The following is a 20989-nucleotide window of genomic DNA, read 5'->3' as shown; positions in this document are numbered from 1 at the left end:
ACATATAAAATAGAGGAAGATGGGTACAGATGTTAGCTCAGGGCTAATCTTCCTCACCTAAAAAAAAAAAAGGACACTCATACTCAGCCCAGCCTCTGGACAACACTGTGATGAAATGTCCACTCTTCTGATCTTGACTTTTACCTCCTTTATGCCCTGCAGGTATGTGGAATATGCCTTTGGACAGCCGTTATGTCACATTAACTGGGACCATCACGCGAGGGAAGAAGAAAGGTCACATGGTGGACATCCACGTCACGTTGACAGAGAAGGAGCTACAGGAACTGACCAAGCCTAAAGAGTCATCAACAGAAACAACACTTGAAGGCAGAAAGGCCTGCCAGATGGCAGCAGACCGTGGGCCCCACGTGGTCCTCTGGACGCTGTTCTGCCTGCCTGTCATTTTCATCCTCTCTTTCGTGGTCTCTTTTTACTACGGCACTATCACCTGGTACAACATCTTCCTTGTGTACAATGAGGAGAGGACCTTCTGGCACAAGATCTCGTGTTGCCCCTGCCTCATTCTGTTCTATCCAGTGCTCATCATGGCCATGGCCTCTTCCCTGGGCCTCTATGCTGCTGTGGTCCAGCTCTCTTGGTCCTGGGGAGCATGGTGGCAATCTGCCCGGGACATGGAGAAGGGCTTCTGTGGCTGGCTCTGCAGCAAGCTGGGTCTGGAGGACTGTTCTCCCTACAGCATTGTGGAGTTGCTTGAATCTGACAATATCTCAGGGAGTCTTTCCAACAAGGACCCCACCCAAGAAGTAGAAACTTCCACTGTCTAAACTCCCAACAACTACTTCCTTCTCTAGTCACAGTAGCCTGTATATAGTCTTCCAATTCCAGAAGATTTTTTCTTTAAATTGTCACCTCCCCCACACAGTTCATCTGGAAAATTCTAGCCCATACTGATCTGTCTTACCATGTTGATGGTTCTAGGAGGGCAAGGAACAGCAGAGCAATTTGTGCCAAAGCAGTCCATCTGATGGACAAACTCTTCTTCATTCTCTGACCTAAAATGACCATTTATCTGGGACAGGGAGCTCAGTTGTCTATCAATTCAGGAAGTTGAAGGGGTTACTGGTGCCTGGAACCCAGGGGAGTATGTGACTAAATGTGACAGGGAGAATAAGGAGGCTCTGGGGAGACCAGTAAGATAATAGATAGGGATAGAGTGAAACATTTAGGAAGCAGGGCTACCATAGTGTATCAGAATGTAAAGATTTGTGTGTATCACTTAGATTTTGATTTAGCATATAATTAAAATCCTAAAATATCAGTGGTTTAAACAAGATAGAAGTCTCTTTCTCCTATAGAAGAAGTCTGGAGGCAGACCATCAGGGGACCCAATGAAGTTACTGGGGTCCCAGGCTTCTTTTATTCCCCTACCATTAGTAGGATGTGGCTCTCATTGCCCTTATCCTCAGCACTCCAGTGCTGACTACATCTCCAGCCATCACATCCATGTTTCTGGCAGAAAAGAGGAAAGGGCAAAGAAGAGCACACCCTCCCTGTTTAAGAAGACTTCCCAGAAGTCCCACTCAACACTTCTTATATCTCATGGGCCAGACCTTAGTCACATGACCTCATAAGCATAAGAGGCTGGGAAATGTAGTCTTTGGCTGGGCAGCTGTATTCTAGGCTAAATATCGGGGTTATGCTAATTTAAAAGAAAGGGGAAGAATGGCTATTTTGGCAGGCAAGTAAGAATCTCCACCTCACAGTAAGTATTTAAACACATTCAGGTACTAAACTGTGAATATAGCTTTGTTTATTTATTTATTTAGGCCTGAATCTTACACAGAGAATTTATACATAGATACTAGCTACATATACTATGTATATGCTGTACATAGATATTAGCAACTCATGTACTTTGCAATTAAATGTCCGTAATGTCATGGGGTTTCAGGTTTTTTAGAAAGGAAGAGTGAAGGGTTGAATACAATTATATAATAGTAGTATAACTGTTTTCCTGATAGTGAAGGTGGGACTGGGTGGTGATATTCAATCTAATCTACAGATTAAAGACTGTGAATTGCATCTGTCAAACTTCCCCCCAGCAGGGATCAGTAGCCCTAAGCACAAAGAAGACAGAGTTAGCTTTCTGTTTGGCAAAATCTCACTCAGAGCCTCACTCACTCGACCTTTCTGGAGTTTAATGAACAAACACCATCGTTGCCATTCTGAGAAGCTTGTGTCTTCCTGGCCACTAGGGGGGTGTAAACCAGATGAATCCAGATTAACAGATTCTGAACTTTTTATTTTTTAATTCATTCCTGAGGGTGTCTTCCTAATTTCAAAAAAAATCAAATCCTAAGTGGTCAGGAGGTTTGGGTCCTTACAAGAATAGCTTGTGCCCATTTCTCGTTCATGTCTCAGGAAGAAGTTGTTGAAAGAACTTCCGAATCAAACCAAATGGGCCAGGCACACTCTCCCACAGAAGGTCAAGGATATTTGCTTAATGTATGGTGCTGAACTCCACAGAGGAACCCCTCTCCCCCTTTGTTAAATAACTATTATTAGTTTGACAAAAAACAACAACTCTGCCCAGCATTTTTGAAGATAATCTTGGTGCTCTCTGGTGCTTTTGCAGAGACATAAACAGTTAAAGACAAAGAAAATAAAAATAAAATCTGATTAACATTTGCTCACTTTTTCTTCGAGTTTCTCCAAAATTGCTTTGAATGCTACAGTTTGCAGAGACAGGGTGAGCGTGGTGGCTGTCCTGTATATGTATAGTGATCTTAATATAGATCATTATGTCTAGACTCTTTCCATGTACTGCTAATTTATGGGGATTCCATTTAGGTGGATTGTTTCCACAGATCACATATTTACCTGAGCCTACATTGGGAAGTTGCAACCACATTTGTCACACGTTTCTGGGGCTAGGGAAACCAATGGCCAAGGCCAAAAATAGTCATGATTAGGACAAGGTGAGGTGGCGATGGGGCAATAGAGGAAGGCAGGGTGAGGGTAAGGCCCAAGGGATACCTAGAGGAAGTTGACATGGCCTTCACCCTAGTTGGGTTCGCCACCTAGTGGAAGAAATAGGCTTGTAAACTAAAATCATGTTAAAAGGGCTCTAAGAGAGTTATGTGAAAGCTTAGACTAGAGGAAGGAAAACTGAACCAAACAGAACTAAAGTGATCTCATCTTTGCTCTCAGCAAACACCTAGAGAACCTTAGAAGAGAAATTGGAGAGTTACGTACCGTACTTGAACATCCTATTAGCTCCTAGTTTCCTGATCTTCATGGTGAATATCAAGGAGGAAGACTCTGTTTTCCAATTACTTTGCAGCCATAATATACTGAGCTGGATAATCCATCTCTGATCCAGAGCAATGATATTGATGTTTTAAAGGCATCTTGTCTATCGACATTAGGAAGCACCCTTCCTTTCAGTTCAAGTACAAGAGGAATAAAACCCCTGTTCTCCATGGTTTACAATAAAACAAGATTCTAAATCTTAAAGTTTCATTGCGCCATTTTGGGATGGCCACCCAGGGCTCAAGTTTTGCAGAGTTGCAAAAGATTAGTGGCCAACATCAAAAGTTTTCTCTTCCTCGACTAATTTAATTACTAACATAAGCCTTTTACATGGATTTTTTAATGGTATTTTAAAAGAGTACATGTTATAGAGAACACGGCACATCACTACTCACATCTTTCTGAGATGTAAACATTTACCCTTAAGATTTTTAACTAATTTTCTCAAATGCCCATATAACCATTGTTACAGATTTCTGTCAGAAGATAAAGCCTGAACATTTTTATTTCGTACAATGCCCATGAATTCATCACTTATGTTGCTCACTCTCAGAGTGATTCAAACTCAAACACATTTTAGCAACTTACATTGTAATTTTAAAATAAATCAAATTCTTTTTTTTTTTTTTTTTGTGAGGAAGATTAGCCCTGAGCTAACATCTGTTGCCAATCCTCCTCTTTTTGCTGAGGAAGATTGGCCGTGGGCTAATATCTGTGCCCATCTTCCTTTACTTTTTTTTTTTTTTTATATGTGGGACACCTGCCACAGCATGGCTTGATAAGTGGTGTGTAGGTCCGTGCCCGGGATCCAAACCTGCAAACCCTGGGCCACTGAAGCAAACTGTGTGAACTTAACCACTACGCCACCAGGCCAGCCCCTAAATCAAAACCTTTACTTGCCTTTATTAACCACCCTGAAGGGGATGCCTAGTCCACACTACAGCAATAGTTTAAAATATCCCTATTATTTCAATTCTCTCTTGCTGTGTAACACTTAAAACTTAATGGCTTAGGGGCTGGCCGGGTGGCGCAAGCGGTTAAGTGCGCATGCTCCACTGTGGCGGCCCGGGGTTTGCCAGTTCATATCCCGGGTGCGCACCAATGCACCGCTTGTCAAGCCATGCTGTGGCGGCGTCCCATATAAAGTGGAGGAAGATGGGCATGGATGCTAGCCCAGGGCCAGTCTTCCTCAGCAAAAAGAGGAGGATTGGCAGATGTTAGCTCAGGGCCGATCTTCCTCAAAAAAAAAAACAACTTAATGGCTTAATATAATAACCATTTGATTTATTTGCTCACAATTCTGCAATTTGGGCAGAGCTTGGTGGAGACAACTGGTCTCTACTCAATGTCTCTAATACTGGGGTAGCTCACTCAGGGCTGGAGGATTTACTGCAAAGATGGCCTCACTGGCATGGCTGCCAAATTGGTGCTGGCTGTCATCTAGGTGGGCCCCTGGGGATGTTGTGTCAGTGCTTATATTAGTTTGCTCAGGCTGCCATAACAAAATATCAAAGACTAGGGGGCTTAAACAACAGAAATTTATTTTCTCACAGTTCTGGAGGCTGGAAGTCCGAGATTAGGGTGCCCACATGGTTGGGTTGAGCATGATGAGAGCTCTCCCCTTGGGTTGCAGACAGCAGCCTTCTCTCTCTGTATTCATCTGACCTCTTCTTTGTACAAAAGGCAGGAGTACACAAGTGCTAGCTCACAAGCTCTCTGCTGTCTCTTCTTATAATGACACTAATCCCATCATGAAGCCCCACCTTCATGACCTCATCTAACTCTAATTACCACCCAAAGGCCCCATCTCCAACTATCACCGCATTGGGGGTTAGGGCTTTAACATATGAATTTGGAGCGGGAGGAGACAAACACTCAGCCCCTCACAGTGCTCCTCCACATGGCCTCCCCATGTGGCTAGGTTGGGCTTTCATAGCATGGCAGTCTTATGGTAGTCAGTCCTTATACATGGTGTCTGGCTGCCATCTGGCAAAAAGCAAATCTGCCAGGCATTCTGAAGGCTTTGGCCCAGAACTGGTCCAGTGTCACTTCTGTCACATTGTACTGGTGAAAGCAGGTCTGAAGGCCAGCCCAGATTCAACAGGAAAGGACTATAAAGGGTGTGCATGCTGGGAGGCATGGCTCACAGGGCCACCAAAATAACGGTGTCATTCTCCTTTTCTTGTCCCATCCATTTCCCTCTTATGCCACAGTGGCTCCCACACATCGCTCTCTCTGTCCAAAATGCTCCTTCTCCCCGTCTGGCCATGACCCAGTAACCTTTGTCTTCTCTTTACATCCAATTCTGTATCACACAAATCCAAACAGATCTTGAACTGACAGGGAGAAATAGAACCAACAAAGGCAGAATCTTTTTGTTGCGGAGGAGGAAACGAGTAGGCATATACACTCTCAGATTACTAATGTTTGCCCCTCCACTCTCGATTATTGGAGGCCTTTGCCAGGGGAAACAGTGCTTCAAGTCCATCTCCATTCTCAGCACCACAGCTGCCAAGCTGCCTGGAAGTGGATGATTCTAAAGACTCCTATAAGGATGGTTGAGATGCAGACAAGCACAGGTACTAGAACCTCCTTTATCTCTCCCAGGAAACAAACTTGACCTGGAAGGTGTGTGGGTGCGACAAAGAGAAAGATGAAGGGGGAGAGAAAAGAGACAGAAAGGAGAGAGAGGAAGAGAAAAAAGAGAAAAAGAGACTACACACAAGATAATATTATGGACATCTAAAAAAAGGGCATGTAAATTTCCTTGACTATGGTGAGTCTCCAGTAATTCTATTTACCCGTCATATAATAAATACTTAAAAAATAACATTTCAGCTTGAAAAGAACTCGAATTCGAGCTTGAAGAACCTCCTGGGCTCTGCGAGCACAGTTCGAAAATGTCTGATTCTCCTGGCTACAGCGTATTTATACCTTCGGCTTCCTCCAGGCCCCTCCCTCCTCATGGGCTCTCCACATCTTTCCAGCTTTAGTTTCTGCTTTTCCCAGGTCCAATTTTCAAAAGGGAGAGAATCTGATTGGATCTGATTTTCCAGTTTGGATAGAGGTTTGCAGACACTTTGCAGGTTGCCGGATCCTTTGTCCAATCACCTGTCAGCTTGTGGGTCATTCGGCACAGAAAATAGCTGTTTCTGTGCAAGGTTCAGCGTGGGCCTGCCTCCCTCAAAGGGGCAGGGGCTGCAGGCTGGACGGGTTCCTTTGAAAGCGGGTGGTGAGCATGTCAGGTACTGTGATTGATAGCCGGCACTTCTAGAACATCTCCCTAGCTTGTCTTCTGAATTACACCTCACCTCCTCCCTTCCAAGCTAGCGACACTCCAAACCATTGAGAGATCCTTAGCAGATGCTGTTTCATGCCTCCAGCCTTTGTACATCCCATTTCCTCTGCAAAGAAGAATGCTCTTCCCACTTTTGATTGCTTGGAAAACTCCTACGCTTCCTTCAGGAGTTGGTTCTAGAGTCATCGCATCCGTGATGCGATCCGTGATCCCCCTTTTTAGAAGAAACAGACTTTTAGAGAAGTTAAGTGACTTTCCGGATTCATACACATACTCAAGGAAATCTAACTCCAGAGCTCTAACACAGAACGCTACAGGTGTGATTCTCAATGACAGAAAACGGAAGTGACTCTTTCGGAGAACTGACTCGTAGTAACACAGTTTTAAAGACTTGCGCAGCTTCAAGACCGCAAGCTCCAAACCACGGCGGAACGCGGAGGCTCTGCGCATGCTCAGAGCGTCGGCGCACAGTCTCCCCGCCCCCTCCAGGCTCCGCGAGAGGCGGCTCTTCCTACCACCGTCCGGCTCCTAGTCCGCCGGAACTGAGATGCGGCCCTCCTGGTTCCCGCGCGGAACAGGCGCCCCTGGGACCGGCAACATGGCGCGGTCCGGGAATAAGGTAGAAAGATCCGTGGGCTTGGGCCTGGCCGGTGCCGGGGACCCGGAAAGGGTGGTTCCGGAGCAGGAATCATGGAATCACGCGGTGCCAAGGAGTGGAGAGAGGGGGGTGATCATGGGGGTGGGCCGGAGCAGGAGGGCCGGGACCGAGGGATGCACTGGGAGAAAAGCTGGGGATTTGGGGTCCAAAGACCTGAATTTGAGCCTCGTCGCTTCCACTTCTCCGCCTCCTCGGCCCTGCTGTCCTCTCACTTCCTCTCCCACCCTCTTCATTCTCCCCGCCTCCCCCCCGCTTCATTCTCCCCGCCTCCCCCTCCCCTCCCCTCTCCATCCCAGGCCACCCCCAACCCCACCTCCTCCATTACTTCTGAGCCTGGGTTATTAAAATCAGTATGGGAATGGAAGTTAGCCGTGATTAGCACCTACCCACAGACTTATACAACTTCAAAGAGGGACTGGGAGTCACTTTGGAAGGTAAAGAGTCATATTATTGCCTCAATAATAAAATATTTCTTTTTATGGAAAGCTCACTCTGTGTGAGGCACTGATCTAAACGCTTTATGCTTATCTCATTTAATCTTCACAGCAACGCCAGTGGACAGGTGATAAAATTGAGGCATAAAGAGAGTGAAGTGCTTAGTCCAAAGTCACCCAGCCGGTTAGTGGTGGAACCCAGATTTAAACCCAGGCTAACTGCCTTCAGAGCCCTGGAGAATGTCTGTGCTGCTAGGAATCTATGACCCTCAGTGTCCCAGGTTAATAACAGATATGATGGTAGATTTTTTAAATGATTTTTTGTGTATAGGCAGAGAGTGGTAGTTGTCTCTGAAGGGTCACTAGAGGGAAGTGTGTTCCAGGAGGTTGTTCATTCATCCAGCTGTGTGTCCATCCATCCATCCAGTTGTTCATTCATCCATCCATCTGTCCGTCCATCCATCTCTCCATTCAAAGGCTAGGCCCTTTACTAGGCATCTGGTATACAGATAAACTAAACAAGATAGGTGTTTGAGCGACTCCTCTGTAGTCCCCTCAACTTCCCCTTGGGAAATGTTGATTAAAACGCTTATGAACATATGATGCCACTCACCTGCCTTGTTCCTCGTCTCTCAGCTGCTGAGAACTTTGCCCCTCTAGTGGAGCAGCTGTTTGTGGCAGGCAGGCTTGCAGCAGAATTCTGACAGCCTGTATTGCTTCAGTGTATAAATGAAGAGTTGCTGTGCTGCCCAGGTTCTCTTTCCTGGTTTTCTTGCTGCTGCCGGAAAGGACCTTCAAGTATTACATATATCATTTTTCTGCTTCCAGACAAGGAGTTCCATTGTGAAAACTTTTTTTTTTTTTTTTTTTTGTGAGGAAGATCAGTCCTGAGCTAAGATCCAATGCTGATCCTCCTCTTTTATTCTTCCTCTGAGGAATATTGGCCCTGGGCTGACATCGGTGCCCATCTTCCTCTACTTTATATGGGACACCACTGCAGCATGGCTTCACAAGTGGTGCGTCGGTGCACGCCTGGATCTGAACCTGCGAACCCCGGACTGCGGAAGCGGGGTGTGCGCACTTAACCCCTGCGCCACCCGGCCGGCCCTACCATTGTGAAAACTTTTGATGCCATTTTTTGGATACCTGATTGCTAGTGAAAGACCTTTAGTCCTCTGACTTAGAGTTTTCTGGTTCAAAAGTGGCCTTGTGGGGGGCCAGCCTGGTGGCATAGTGGTTAAGCTCATGCTCTCTGCTTCACCAGCCCAGGGTTTGCAGGTTCAAACCCGGGGCACAGACGGATGCACCGCTCATCAAGCCATGCTGTGGTGGCATCCTACATACAAAACAGAGGAAGATGGGCACAGATGTTAGCTCAGAGCCAATCTTCCTCACCAAAAAAAACCCCCAGAAAGTAGCTTTTATGAACGTGTATTAAATAAATGCAGCAACATATTTTGAACTCGTAAGTTTTTCTAGAGTCTTATGCTCAGGACATTGAAACGATGGGATGTAATTTATTGCTTGCAAAGGAATTTTATAATTTATTACCACCTTTTCTCCAAACATGCTGTCTTTATTCCAGAAATCTCTTAATTTTAGTGCATTACATTCAGTTCTTTGTAAACTAGGGAAAAACTTAGTCTTTGGGGGAAACTATAATGTTCTCCTAAATCTTCTCATCTGGCTGAAATACCCAGTTTTTTCTGACTGTTCCTCACATCACGTGTTCTCCAGATCCTTCTCCAGCCTGCTCATTTCATGTTCCGTTGTCATTAGTCTTTTCTCATCAGATGTGATGCTCAGGACTGTGCAGAGTTTGTCACGTGGGGTCTGATCAGTACAAGCACGGGTGAGACTGTCAGTCAAAGAATGTTCACTCTGGCAAACACCTTAGATCTCGTCTAGCCCAACAGCTGCTTCCTGCCCCCATGAATAACAGTGAGGTGAAGTGATATGCCCACGGACTTAGAGCTAATTGGTAATAAGGATGGGACTGGATCCCAGGTCTCCAGATTGCTAATCTGGTTTTTTTTTCACCATAAGACTTTTCTTTTCCTTCCTTAAATTCACTAAATCGTTGATAGAACCTGAAATATTATGGAGGGTGGAATGAGATGGGGTGGGGAATGTAGTGCTATGGCCGTGTCACACTGGTGACTCATTTTATAATCCACCCTGAAATTCAAGTCTCCAATTCCTGTTCAGTTAAATTTTGGATGCCAGATGTAGAACTTTACATAAATCCCTTTTACTTTGAGTTTATCGTTCGCCTGTTTCCTTAGTCCCCTACGTACACATTTGCTATCTAATGACTTGGTATCTTTATTTATGTGGTTCCCTCTGCCTGTAACTCCCCTTGTTCACATGATTCACTCCTACTCATTCTTGAAGACTCATCCAAAGATCATATCCAGGAAGGTTTTTCTGCTTCCTTACCCTTCTCTGTCTCCTCCACCAGTCTTGGGTAGCTGTCCCTGTTCTGTGCTCTCTTAGTGCCTGCTGCATACCTGTGTCATGGAACATCGTGCTGGTATTATTGGTTTATATGTCTGTGTCCCCTCCTGGAATAGATTTAGTGTCTTAGTCTTCCTTTCAGATCCCCAGTTTACAAACTGATTCAGATTGTTGGAGTGTATCATTTCAGTATATATGGATTGTAGCAGTCACCTATTGCAACAAAAATGCTTTATTACAGACTACACCCCAAATCAGTGGCTGACAACAATAGCATCTGTTCTCATGCTGTGGGTCTGCAGATCAACTGCAGTTTGATGTATTTTGGGCTCAGCCGGGCTGGACTTAGCTTTAGCCTGCAGGTTGTTTCAGATCTGCTCACCGTGGGTTTATTCTGGGGCTCATGCCAAAGGAGCAGCAGCTACCTGCAGCATGCTCCTGTCCTGGCAGATACTTGCCAGTTTTTGGAAAATATCAGGACCACTTAAAGTTTCTCCATAGTGAACACTTCCCCTCCCTTTATCACACATCCCTGAAATAGCAATATAAGTTCTAGAAGTGAAATAAGCAAAGGACATGTCTCTTTTCTATTTTTCCGTATGAGCATTACTAACATTTTTTTTTTTTTTTAAAGATTTTATTTATTTTTTTTCCCCCCAAAGCCCCAGATGATAGTTGTATGTCATAGCTGCACATCCTTCTAGTTGCTGTACGTGGGACGTGGCCTCAGCGTGGCGGGAGAAGCAGTGCGTCGGTGCGCGCCCGGGATCGGAACCCGGGCCGCCAGCAGCAGAGCGCGCACACTTAACTGCTAAGCCACGGGGCCAGCCCTACTAACATTTTCTTAAATACTGTTTGGGACTTTGTTTCTAGGCAGCTGTTGTGCTGTGTATGGATGTTGGCTTTACCATGAGTAACTCCCTTCCTGGTGAAGAATCCCCATTTGAACTAGCAAAGAAGGTGGTGACCATGTTTGTGCAGCGACAGGTAAGTTTCGGATTGGCCTTGGGCTTGTAACTCATGGTTGAACTGCCTGATGCCTCCGCTTAGTAATGCAAGAGACCAGCCTCCTTGCAGTGTCCAGCCTCAGTGTTTTTGGGAATTTGAGGAGTCTTACATATACTCACGTGCAAGTCCAGCTCTCTCTAGAGCCTGGTATTTTTTCCTTCCCTCATTTTGGCTCCTCCGTGGATAGTATGGTTTTTATCAGAAACAAGAGGCAATGTAATATGATATTTAAATAAAGTGCAGTCTCTAGAACCAGAAGGCCAGGGTTTGAGTCCTTGCTCTGCCATGTTATTTACTAACCTCATGATCTTGAACAAGTCCTTCAATTTCTTTGTGTGTGTTCCGCTTACCTTTTGCTGGTAACAGACTATCCCAAAACTTAGTGTCTTAAATGTCATTTTTAAAGAAATCATCTCTCATGGTTCTGTGGGATGACGGGGTGGCTCAGCTGGGTGATTCTCTCATGAGGCCTCTTGTGCAGGTGCCTCAGATGGTGACTGGGGCTGAGTCATCTGAAGGATTCGCGGGGCCGTACGTCTCAGATGGCTCCCTGCTGTGGCTGTTAGTTGATGCCTTCTGGTAGCTGTGAGCTCACCTGGAGTGTCCATCACTGTGGCCTCTCCGTGTCGCTTGGGATTCTCAGTGTGGCAGCTGGTTCTAAGAAGGAATGTCCCAAAAGTAGATATTCTAAGAGACCTGCCTATGTGGCTTTTTATGACCTCGCTTTAAAAATCCCAGAAAGTCAATTCTGCTGCTTTCTATTAGTCAAGCAAGTCACCAAGGCCAGCTCACATCCAAGAGGGGCGGGATTAGATTGCCCTCTTGATTTCTGCCCCCTGTACCTGGTCTGACTGCTACTTTTGCTGTATCTATGAAGTTCTGCTTGATTCACTGGGCACTGCTGCCTCCCACCTGTCATCCTGGATTTTAACAAATTGCAATGATCCTGGAGTCCTTAATGTGTCATAGAAGAAGAGAATGCCTCTGACCCCACTCTTGGTTATTATAATTTGTGTTGATTGTATTCAAGTAGCGCTGCTGTGCCCCAATGTAGTGTATATATATATTTTTTAGAAGAGAAATAGTGCTTTCAGTTTTTATTTTTGGCTCTGCCCCTTCCATGGGATTCTGAGTGAGTCTGGAAGGCTGGGAGACAAAACTTGGTTCCAGTCTCATGCTGCAGTCAGAGTGTTCTCCCCTCTCCTGACTGAGGTTTTGATGTTGAGCAAGATTACTTGGCCTTAAGATGGATCTTGTCCAGGAGGCAGATAGGATTCTAGCTGGCCTGTCCCAGGTGGTGTGCTGGACATGTTTGAACCCAGCAGCTGGGAGCTTTTCTCCATGTACAACTGGGAATTGTAGCTGGAGTTGTTAACAGACTGGGGAATTCTACAGACCAGACGAAAATGAGGTATGACAGAATTCCTCCACACAGTGTTCTTCCCACTGATGTAAAAGATTTACATTAGTCAGTAGGTGGGAACGGACTGCCTTTTCCTTTTGTGTGAGATACTATTTTTTGTTTTTATATTTTATTATGAAATGTTTCATAAAAGCGACAAATACAGAGAATAGTATAATGGAAAGTTATTTTCCCATTGTCTAGCTCTATACAATCCTCCAGTTTTACCATATTCATTTGATTTTTTTTCTTTTTTTTGTTATCTTTTTCTTTTTTTATTATCTTTTTCTTTTTTTTGTTACAAAATAAAATATTACAGATAAACTGGAAACCCCTTGTGTATCCCTTCCCAGTCCTCTTTTTTCCCCTTTTTACCCTCCTGTCTTCAGAATTTTCAGTTATTACCATGCATGTTTTATACTTTTGGACATAAGTATATTCATAAATAATATTTAGTATTGTATAAAGCTCTCAAAAGTATATGTAATATTATTATATGGTACATATATTTCTGTAACTTATTTTTTCTCAATCTTATGTTTTTGAGATTTATTCATATTTATAAATATTGCACAAATTTATTCATTCTTTACTGAGTTGTAATAGTCCATTGTGTACCTATTCTGTAATGTGTTTTTGCATTCTTCTGTTGATGGGTAGTTAGTTTGTTTCCAGTTTTGCCCTGTTGTAAACTGTGCTGAAGTGAACTTTGTTGTCTGTTGTCTCCTTGTTTATGTGTGCAGGAATTTCTCTATGGTGTATATACCTATAAGTAAAATTGTTGGGATATAGGATATGAACCAGCAATTTTTTTTTTTAGTCTCTGGAAAATTTAAACCTTGGATAGTCATTCCAGAAAGACAGACTAAAATCTTTTCGAATTATCCATAATTAGTTTTCATTGCGAATTAGAATCTGATTTGTCTGGAAGTCATCAAGAGCAGTAACCACCCTCCCATTCCCCGACCCTAAATTATGCTGAAATGAAAAGTGGGACCTATAGTCAATGAAAAAGTCTGCTTAGACCCTAGTAATTGTCATTGTCCCATGGGCCATCTAGCCCGATGCTGTGTTGTTGATAGTGGTCCCGGGGGCCTGTCATAGGGAGGTGTGATTGTCTTGCTCCCTGAAGGTTAGGTATCTAATGGCTTCCAGGTGGTACTGTGGTTTTCAGCCTTCTAACCTTCTGCTTCAGGTGTTCGCTGAGAGGAAGGATGAGGTTGCGTTAGTCCTTTTTGGTACAGATGGCACTGAGAATGCCCTTGCTGGTGGTGATCAGTATCAGAACATCACCGTGCACAGACACCTGATGCTACCAGACTTTGACTTGCTGGAGGACATTGAAAGCAAAATCCGGCCAGGTTCTCAACAAGCTGACTGTATCCTTTTTCAGCCAGAGAAGACTCTTAAAAAATTTCCTTTAATCTGGAGAATCATACCAGTTTGGTGAGGCTCTCTAAGAGTCTCAGCTCTGAGTATATGGACATTTTTGGCTCTGAGCTCATGGAGAAGATGTGTTTTAGGATTTAATGTGAAATTAATCAGATTAATCAGGTTGGGTTGGCTGCCTGGACTCCAGGCCCACCAGTCACTTGCCTCTTCTCTGCAGTAGTGATACTGAGAGGTTGGGAGGCATCAGAAGGGGAAGATACTGGGGGTATATGTGTGTATTGGCTATGTGCAGAGGATTTGGTGGTGGTGATCAGAATATTTGGACATAGAAGAGTCTAGCATTAGCATTTTCCTTGCTTTGCTGGACAGAGGATATTTTTGTGCCCCGAATCAGACTGATATCCAAACTGGGAGATTTCTAGTTTCTTCCACAGGTGCTCTGATTTTAAGGGGTTACTTATTTTTCTAAATAGTTGGTACTGCCATCCCTGATCACCGGGAGGTACTGCTGTGCTGGGAGTGACTTACAAATGCTACATTATGGCTCACTTGGCATATAAGAGTGGACTGTAATCGCAAAAGTGGGTTCTAGATACTGTAAAGTGACGTCATCATTTTTGGTTAAATGAATGGAATATGTTAGATTACCTTTTGGTTTATTTTATTTTTCCTAGTTATATGTTTCAGGATGTGTTCTTTGATATATAGCATATGTGCATATATATGTTAGTGACATAAACTTTGGAAGAAGGGCCCTTGGGCAAGTACTTTTAAATCATCACGTAGTCAGCTCAGTATCCATGTTTCTGGCATTGTGGACTTCACTGGGAAAAAGTTGTGTGTTCTTGGGACAGAGGGACTGTATGGTGATATCTTCTGCCCTTAACTAGCTGAGTCCTGGATGCTCTCATCGTGTGCATGGATGTGATTCAACAAGAAACTGTGTAAGTATCTCAGCTGAAGAGAGTTGGAAATGAGCCTTTCTGCAAAAATTGTATGGGCTGATGTATTCAGTGCACTGAGTGATTCATTGTTATTCAAGCAGCATGTTTGCGTTGCTAAAAAAACATTTGACAGGGGCTGGCCTGGTGGTGTAGTGTTTAAGTTCGCGCCCTCTGCTTCGGCGGCCCCGGGGTTCGCCGGTTGGGATCCTGGTCACGGACCTAATCACCACTCATCAAGCCATGCTGAGGTGGTGTCCCACATAGAAGAGCTACAACTCTACAACTATGATATACAACTATATACTGGGCCTTTGGGGAGGAAAAAAAATACTAAGTGGTATGGTCCATATGTTATTGAAATTAGATGCATAGTAACTCTGGCCAGCTTCCTAATTTATTACTTATTTAATTACTGTGCCTTTATAATGTGTGTCTTTGAATACACACATGTGCAAATCCCTTGACTGTTAGCAAAAACACTTACACTCAAATCTCAGGCTTCAATTTGTATTATTTCTCAATCTCTGTACATCCTCTGCAAAATCCTGCCACCAGCCCTGTGAATGGCATCAGACCAGGGTGTTTGGAAAGTGAACTCTTGCAAGGCTGAAGTTGTAGTGCACTGGGAGGATTCCTTGTTTACATTCTGCCTATATAGGGGCTGGAGAGGAGTCCTTTTTAATCATAGTGACCACATCTTTAACTGAAGTTACAGTTAGGAAATCATGGACGTGATATTTCCATAATGCTCAGAAATTTTGTCCAAGATGTTCAAAGTATGAATTATAACCGGATGATTGTGTGTTTAGTAGGAACTTAGCTGGGCATCAACAATACATGGACTTCTAGAATGTAATCACATTTGTTAACTATACCTAGGCTCATTCCTTAGCCTCTTTCTGCTCACTAACCAAGTACATTTGAATTTGTAGGAGATAATTCAGGAGAATAATTTCTTAACGTGATAACTCTCTCTTTTAGAGGAAAGAAGTTTGAAAAGAGACATATTGAAGTGTTCACTGACCTCAGCAGCCCCTTCAGCAAAGATCAGCTGGATATTATAATTCATAACTTGAAGAAATCCGGTATCTCCCTGCAGTTCTTGTAAGACCATAGGAATAATGTTTATAGACAAATCCTGTGCTCTCATAACATAGTGAGTGGGGCCCCTTGATAGATAGAGCACGTGGTTCCCAGGAGTCTTCTCTGCCTGCTAAGTTGGAATCTGTCAGATGACTGCCCTCAGCCAACCCTCACTGGTGACTCTCTGTGTTCCAGGAGCTCTTCTGAGTTTTGCTGATAAGGGGATGAAAGTCACAGTGAAACACAGGAATTTAGCTCAACAGCAGATCGTTTGTCTGTTCACTCTTCTTGGACTCAAAGAATTGAGGAATAAGAGGAGTCTTGAGGACATTCAGTCCATCCCCTGCCTCCATAGAGGACTTTACCCAATTACCAGATTGACGGTGTCTTTTGTTAAACAGCTCTCAGGGATTGTCTTATAGACAGTAGGTGTTTTTAGGGTAGAGAGGAATGTCACCTTGGGAATCATTTTAAACACACATAATGCTTATTTTTAACTCTTTTTCAGATCTAAAGGATATACACACATATGTAAAATGTAATTTGCTTATGTTTATTTAGAGATGAGATACACACATTTAGGGGGAAAATGTATGTCATAATTTGTTGGGGGCAAAGTCCCTCCTCCCTCAATCACTTGAATTTCCCCTCTAGGCATTTACTTTCTTTATCTTATATTCTCAACAGAAAGTTCTTTTCACTACACTAATCCTTCCTGCTGTGTCTGAAACCTATTTTTTCTGTGCCATTTTTGGTGAAAGCAGAGTGATGGTATAGGATGTTGAATTATTAGTCTTCTGGGGACACTCATTTTTCCGATTGATAGCTATGCTAAGAAACCTCCAGCTCAGAGTGGTAAGCCTTTGGTGTCTTTAAAACGTCTGCCAGGGGGAATTCAGAACCTTTCTTGCATGTTATGTACCTCTTAAGACTGCTGAGGGGCATCTACTTTCTGTAGAATTGTAGAAAAGTAGTTCAGAATAACCCATCAAACTGGTACTTGTTAAGAGGGTACTTCAGAGAAATTAAGTGCTTTTAAAGTGACACTTCTCTTCTGATTGAGTTGAGGTTTTCTCACACTTCAAAAGCCCAGCTCGTCTTCTGTTCCCTGTTCTTAATCTCAGGATGCCTTTCCGTGGTTGAAGCATACTGCACCTCTGTCAATGTCATTGGAAAGAGCTACTTTTTTTTGTTATGGGCAATGCTGTAAAGCGTGCTGAAGAGGGAACGTACCCTTCTTCTGCTTGCTTGTTATTTGACCGGTTGTATTTTTTTCTTGGGTAATATGCTTTCTTCTTGCGTATAAACCTCCAGCATACAAAGTAGAGTTTTGGGTTTTGTTGTTTGGTGTATCCCATTATGACTGGTGGTTCTAGTTGGACTAAAACAATACCAGCAGGCCCAAGAAGCACTGTGTTCTGAGCAGGCTTGTGCCTTGGACCTAATTTTTAGTTTCTTCTTCTGACTACTGAGAAAGTTTATATCTGGTCTAGTGCAGGGTAGAAAGAACTCTTACTGTAACTTCTTTTTCCCGGATAACTTCCTGACTCTTGATTTTCTTGTAATTCTTCCCTTCTTCCTGGTCGATGTTATGGAAACAGTAATAGCCTGATGCAAACCCTATGTGCCATACTCTGTTCTCTGGAAGCTCTTTATCTGATAGCTAATGCAGGACATGCAAATCTGTCATGCTAAGAATATGTATAAAAAATGTAAACAGGAAGCCCTATTTTAACTACAGCGAATAAAATAATAGAGAAATTGGTTTAAAAATAACCATCTACGTAGGGGTGACAAACAGATAATGTTGAGTGAACTGAAAAGATTACTGAATTCACGGGGCAAAGTAAGGTTGTTTAGGTTTCCAGGGGCAAAGTAAGGTGATATGCTACAGTGGAGAGAACTTGCCCTTTCAGTCCGATGTCTGAGGCTCCGTCACTTACAAGCTGTGTGACTTTGGCCAAATTATTCTGTCTCGGTAGCTCGAGTTTCTTTTTAGAAAATAGAGGTAGAAATTTCCATCCACCTAACATATAAGGATGAAATGCAATTGTTAACGTGAAAGCGTTTGTAAAGCGCCGTGTGTATTATCATAGAATGTGTTTGGTTGGTTTATTTTCCAGTTTGTGTATTGATTATTGAATATTCCCATGACTGGTAATCCCAATCTAGTTTGAGTCGCATTTCAGTCAAACAATTGGAGAAAACACAAGAACAAAACTGGTTTTACTGATTTCTATGAATTAACTGATTTCTGATTAGGAATTCCATATCTACAATAATAGTAACGTTATTTGAGTTTTAAGTGTTTTATACACATTCTCTTATGTAATCTTTATAATAACCTTGAGGGATCATTAATGGGCATTTATTTGTTTATTTTTGTCTGCCTAGAATGTCACCCAGCCTTTTTCCAGGAAGCATTCCTTCCTAAACTTTAACCTCAAGGCCTGAGTGAGGGCTGACATCTTCCAGATCTGGCCCCCAGCCTCTCGCTGATTCCTGGTTTGTTTGCATTTGAGAGCGGATGGTTAAGCACTCAGTCCCTCTTGGGTAGGAGAGTTGGGCAGAGGTGAGGTGGAGGACCCAGGTCAGAGGGAAGCCAGCACAGAGGCAGATGAAGATGAGATGTGGAGATGGAGCGTGAGGGTCAGATGGTCCTTGTGGTGTCTGAGATTCTGGGTCTGGTCATCGTGAGGCCATGTGCAACCCTGCCCTTTCAATTATTTGCTTATATAAGCCAGTAAATCCCCCCCTTTTACCAAATCAGAGAGGCTTCAGTTACTTGAAACGGATAGACTGTTGGCTAAGGTAGATAAGTGCCGTTGATGGAGAAATTTGAAGCTCGGAGAAGTCGAGTGACCTGCCCATTTTCTCACAGCTAGAGAGTGACAGTCACAGGATTGGAACCCGGTTTGTAATTTGGCTTCAGAGCTTGTCTTCTTAACTATTGCTGATCTTTTCTTGATAGTTTGCCTTTCCCAATTGGCAAGGAAGATGGAACTGCGGACAGAGGAGATGGCAACTTGGGCTCAGACCACCATGGACTTTCCTTTCCTCTAAAAGGAATTACTGAGCAGCAGAAAGAAGGTATTCGGATGGTGAAAAAGGTGATGATGTGTTTAGAAGGTGAAGATGGGCTGGATGAAATTTATTCCTTCAGGTAAGAAGTGAAAGCATTGATTACAATTTTCAGTTGTACCCATATAAATTTCTCTTTTGATCAGAGGGCTCCCTAATGTTTTTCTTGTTGTGGGCCACTCTTGAATTAGCAGTTATTCTTTAATAAATATTCTGATTTTTATTAACGAAATGGCACACCAGCCCCTAATCCCTTTTTTTTAAGTTTGTGTGGTTGGCACAAGATTTCTTGTTTGTTTCCAGGAGTGTGTCAGTGAAGTTTGGAAATATATAGGTATCACAAAAGATTTAATAAATCAAAATATAAAAGATGAGTTAGTAGATTTCTTTATGCCAGGCTTGGGGCACATTTCTTGAGTCCTGCCTTTTCATACACCTACTAAAAACATTCTTAATTATAAAAAGTGGTGTCAGATCTGCGCTACTCAGTATCCTCTTATCCTTTGACTTAGCTTTTAGGAGGCACTATACTGTGGTATAGTGATTTTTTAAAAAACTTTTGGTCACAAAATAGTTTGGTCAAGGAAAAAACAACAACAATTAAAAAAAAATGTAAAGAATTTATAACCTACTTATTTTATGTGGGTCTTGTAAAGGCAAAATGATTTAAGAAATGGGAAATCTCTGAAGTACCATATAACAATAAAGCAGACTGCTTTTTTCAGCCATCCAGTTAGAGACCATAGGAGAGACTGTCTCCTTTATTTGTGTTATTCTTGGTTGGAATTGGACGTACACTTATTTAGAGCAAAGAACCCGAGAGAGGGCAGTAGCATCTAGAACAGTATGTGTTTGAACGGCCTGATTTGGTAAAAGTGGAAGTAGAAGACCACAAAGTATCACTTGTGTAGTTTCAAATGTTCAGGGATAATACCACTTGCTATTTGCGAATTCATTCCAGTTTATCAATAAATACACAAAATACAGATATTTTAAGCAGAATTCTTAACTGAATTAAAAGTTCAACGATTAGGATTTTTTTTGAGTAGTAAACAGTGTATATCTACTCTTATTTTTTTTCTAAACCACAATTTTTAAATATTTCTGGTGAGCTATAATTGACAAGCAATACATCCTGATTTTCTAAGTACACACACCCTTGAAAAATTATAGGTAAATGGCAATTACAGAAATTGAGTTGTAATTTCCCAAGGGATTGGCAAAGGAATCGGTGAGGAATCCTGTAAAGTGATGTTTCTTGTCATAATCTGTGTTCTAATCGTAATATGTGCAAATATGTGTTCCTAAGTTATTTCTCTTTCAAATTTGGACACGACTTGCTCTAATGTGGGGATATGTGGCTTAAGTTAACATATTCAGCATGATGTCAGAAAGAAAAATTATAGGCCAATACAAATTACTGTTAAAAAAGTCTGTTTTCCTATAGCACAGCAAGCAAGGAAATTACTACGTATTGTCCCAGCAATTTGAAGCTACTTTGATTTTAGGTCTGCCGTGAAGGTGTGGACCAGAAGTTTGCCATCCAATATAGTGGCCATTATCCACATGTAGCTACTTAAATTTAAGTTCATTAAAATTAAGTAAAATTAAAAATTTAGTCCCTCAGTCACACTAGCCAAATTTCAAGTGCTCAATAGCCTCTTGGACAGGCACGCTTAGAAATAGAACATTTCTGAGCCAGCTCTGACGGCCTAGTGGTTCAATTCGGGATTCTGCTTCAGTGGCCTGGGTTTGGTTCCCAGGCGTGGAACCAAAGGTTGGAAGGTTCACATCTATTGCAGAATTGATCCAGTTGTTCTCAGATGTTACCTATTAGACGCTGGTCTTTAGAACTTCCCTTGGAACAGAATCCAGACCTCATGATGGTTTTAGATGTGACTCATACTTAAAGTAGTAATGTCTTATGAGACAGGTTAGACCTGGTTCAGACCCATTCAT

General features: G+C 42.8%; 2 protein-coding genes across 2 annotated transcripts in view; both read left to right on the top strand.

Annotated features, from left to right (window-relative positions):
- TMEM169 (transmembrane protein 169) overlaps positions 1-2649 on the top strand; it is a 30570-nt gene extending 27921 nt beyond the window's left edge. Inside the window, exon 3 of the mRNA XM_004427532.3 lies at positions 163-2649. Coding sequence (XP_004427589.1) covers positions 163-785 — 623 coding nt within the window. The 3' untranslated portion in view covers positions 786-2649. The remainder of the gene's footprint in view (positions 1-162) is intronic.
- Positions 2650-7053: 4404 nt separating this feature from the next.
- Positions 7054-20989, top strand: part of XRCC5 (X-ray repair cross complementing 5) — an 84600-nt gene continuing 70664 nt past the window's right edge. The window contains exons 1-6 of the mRNA XM_004427533.3: positions 7054-7190; positions 10994-11107; positions 13726-13909; positions 14818-14866; positions 15848-15970; positions 18921-19112. Of these exons, the coding sequence (XP_004427590.3) occupies positions 7119-7190; positions 10994-11107; positions 13726-13909; positions 14818-14866; positions 15848-15970; positions 18921-19112 (734 nt within the window). The 5' untranslated portion in view covers positions 7054-7118. The remainder of the gene's footprint in view (positions 7191-10993; positions 11108-13725; positions 13910-14817; positions 14867-15847; positions 15971-18920; positions 19113-20989) is intronic.

This window comes from Ceratotherium simum, chromosome 37 (genome assembly GCF_057802395.1).
Source record: "Ceratotherium simum simum isolate JZ-2026a chromosome 37, ASM5780239v1, whole genome shotgun sequence".
In the NCBI taxonomy this organism is placed as follows: Eukaryota; Metazoa; Chordata; class Mammalia; order Perissodactyla; family Rhinocerotidae; genus Ceratotherium; species Ceratotherium simum.
Note: the sequence above shows the minus strand (reverse complement) of the source record. Positions and strands in the feature narration are given on the sequence as shown.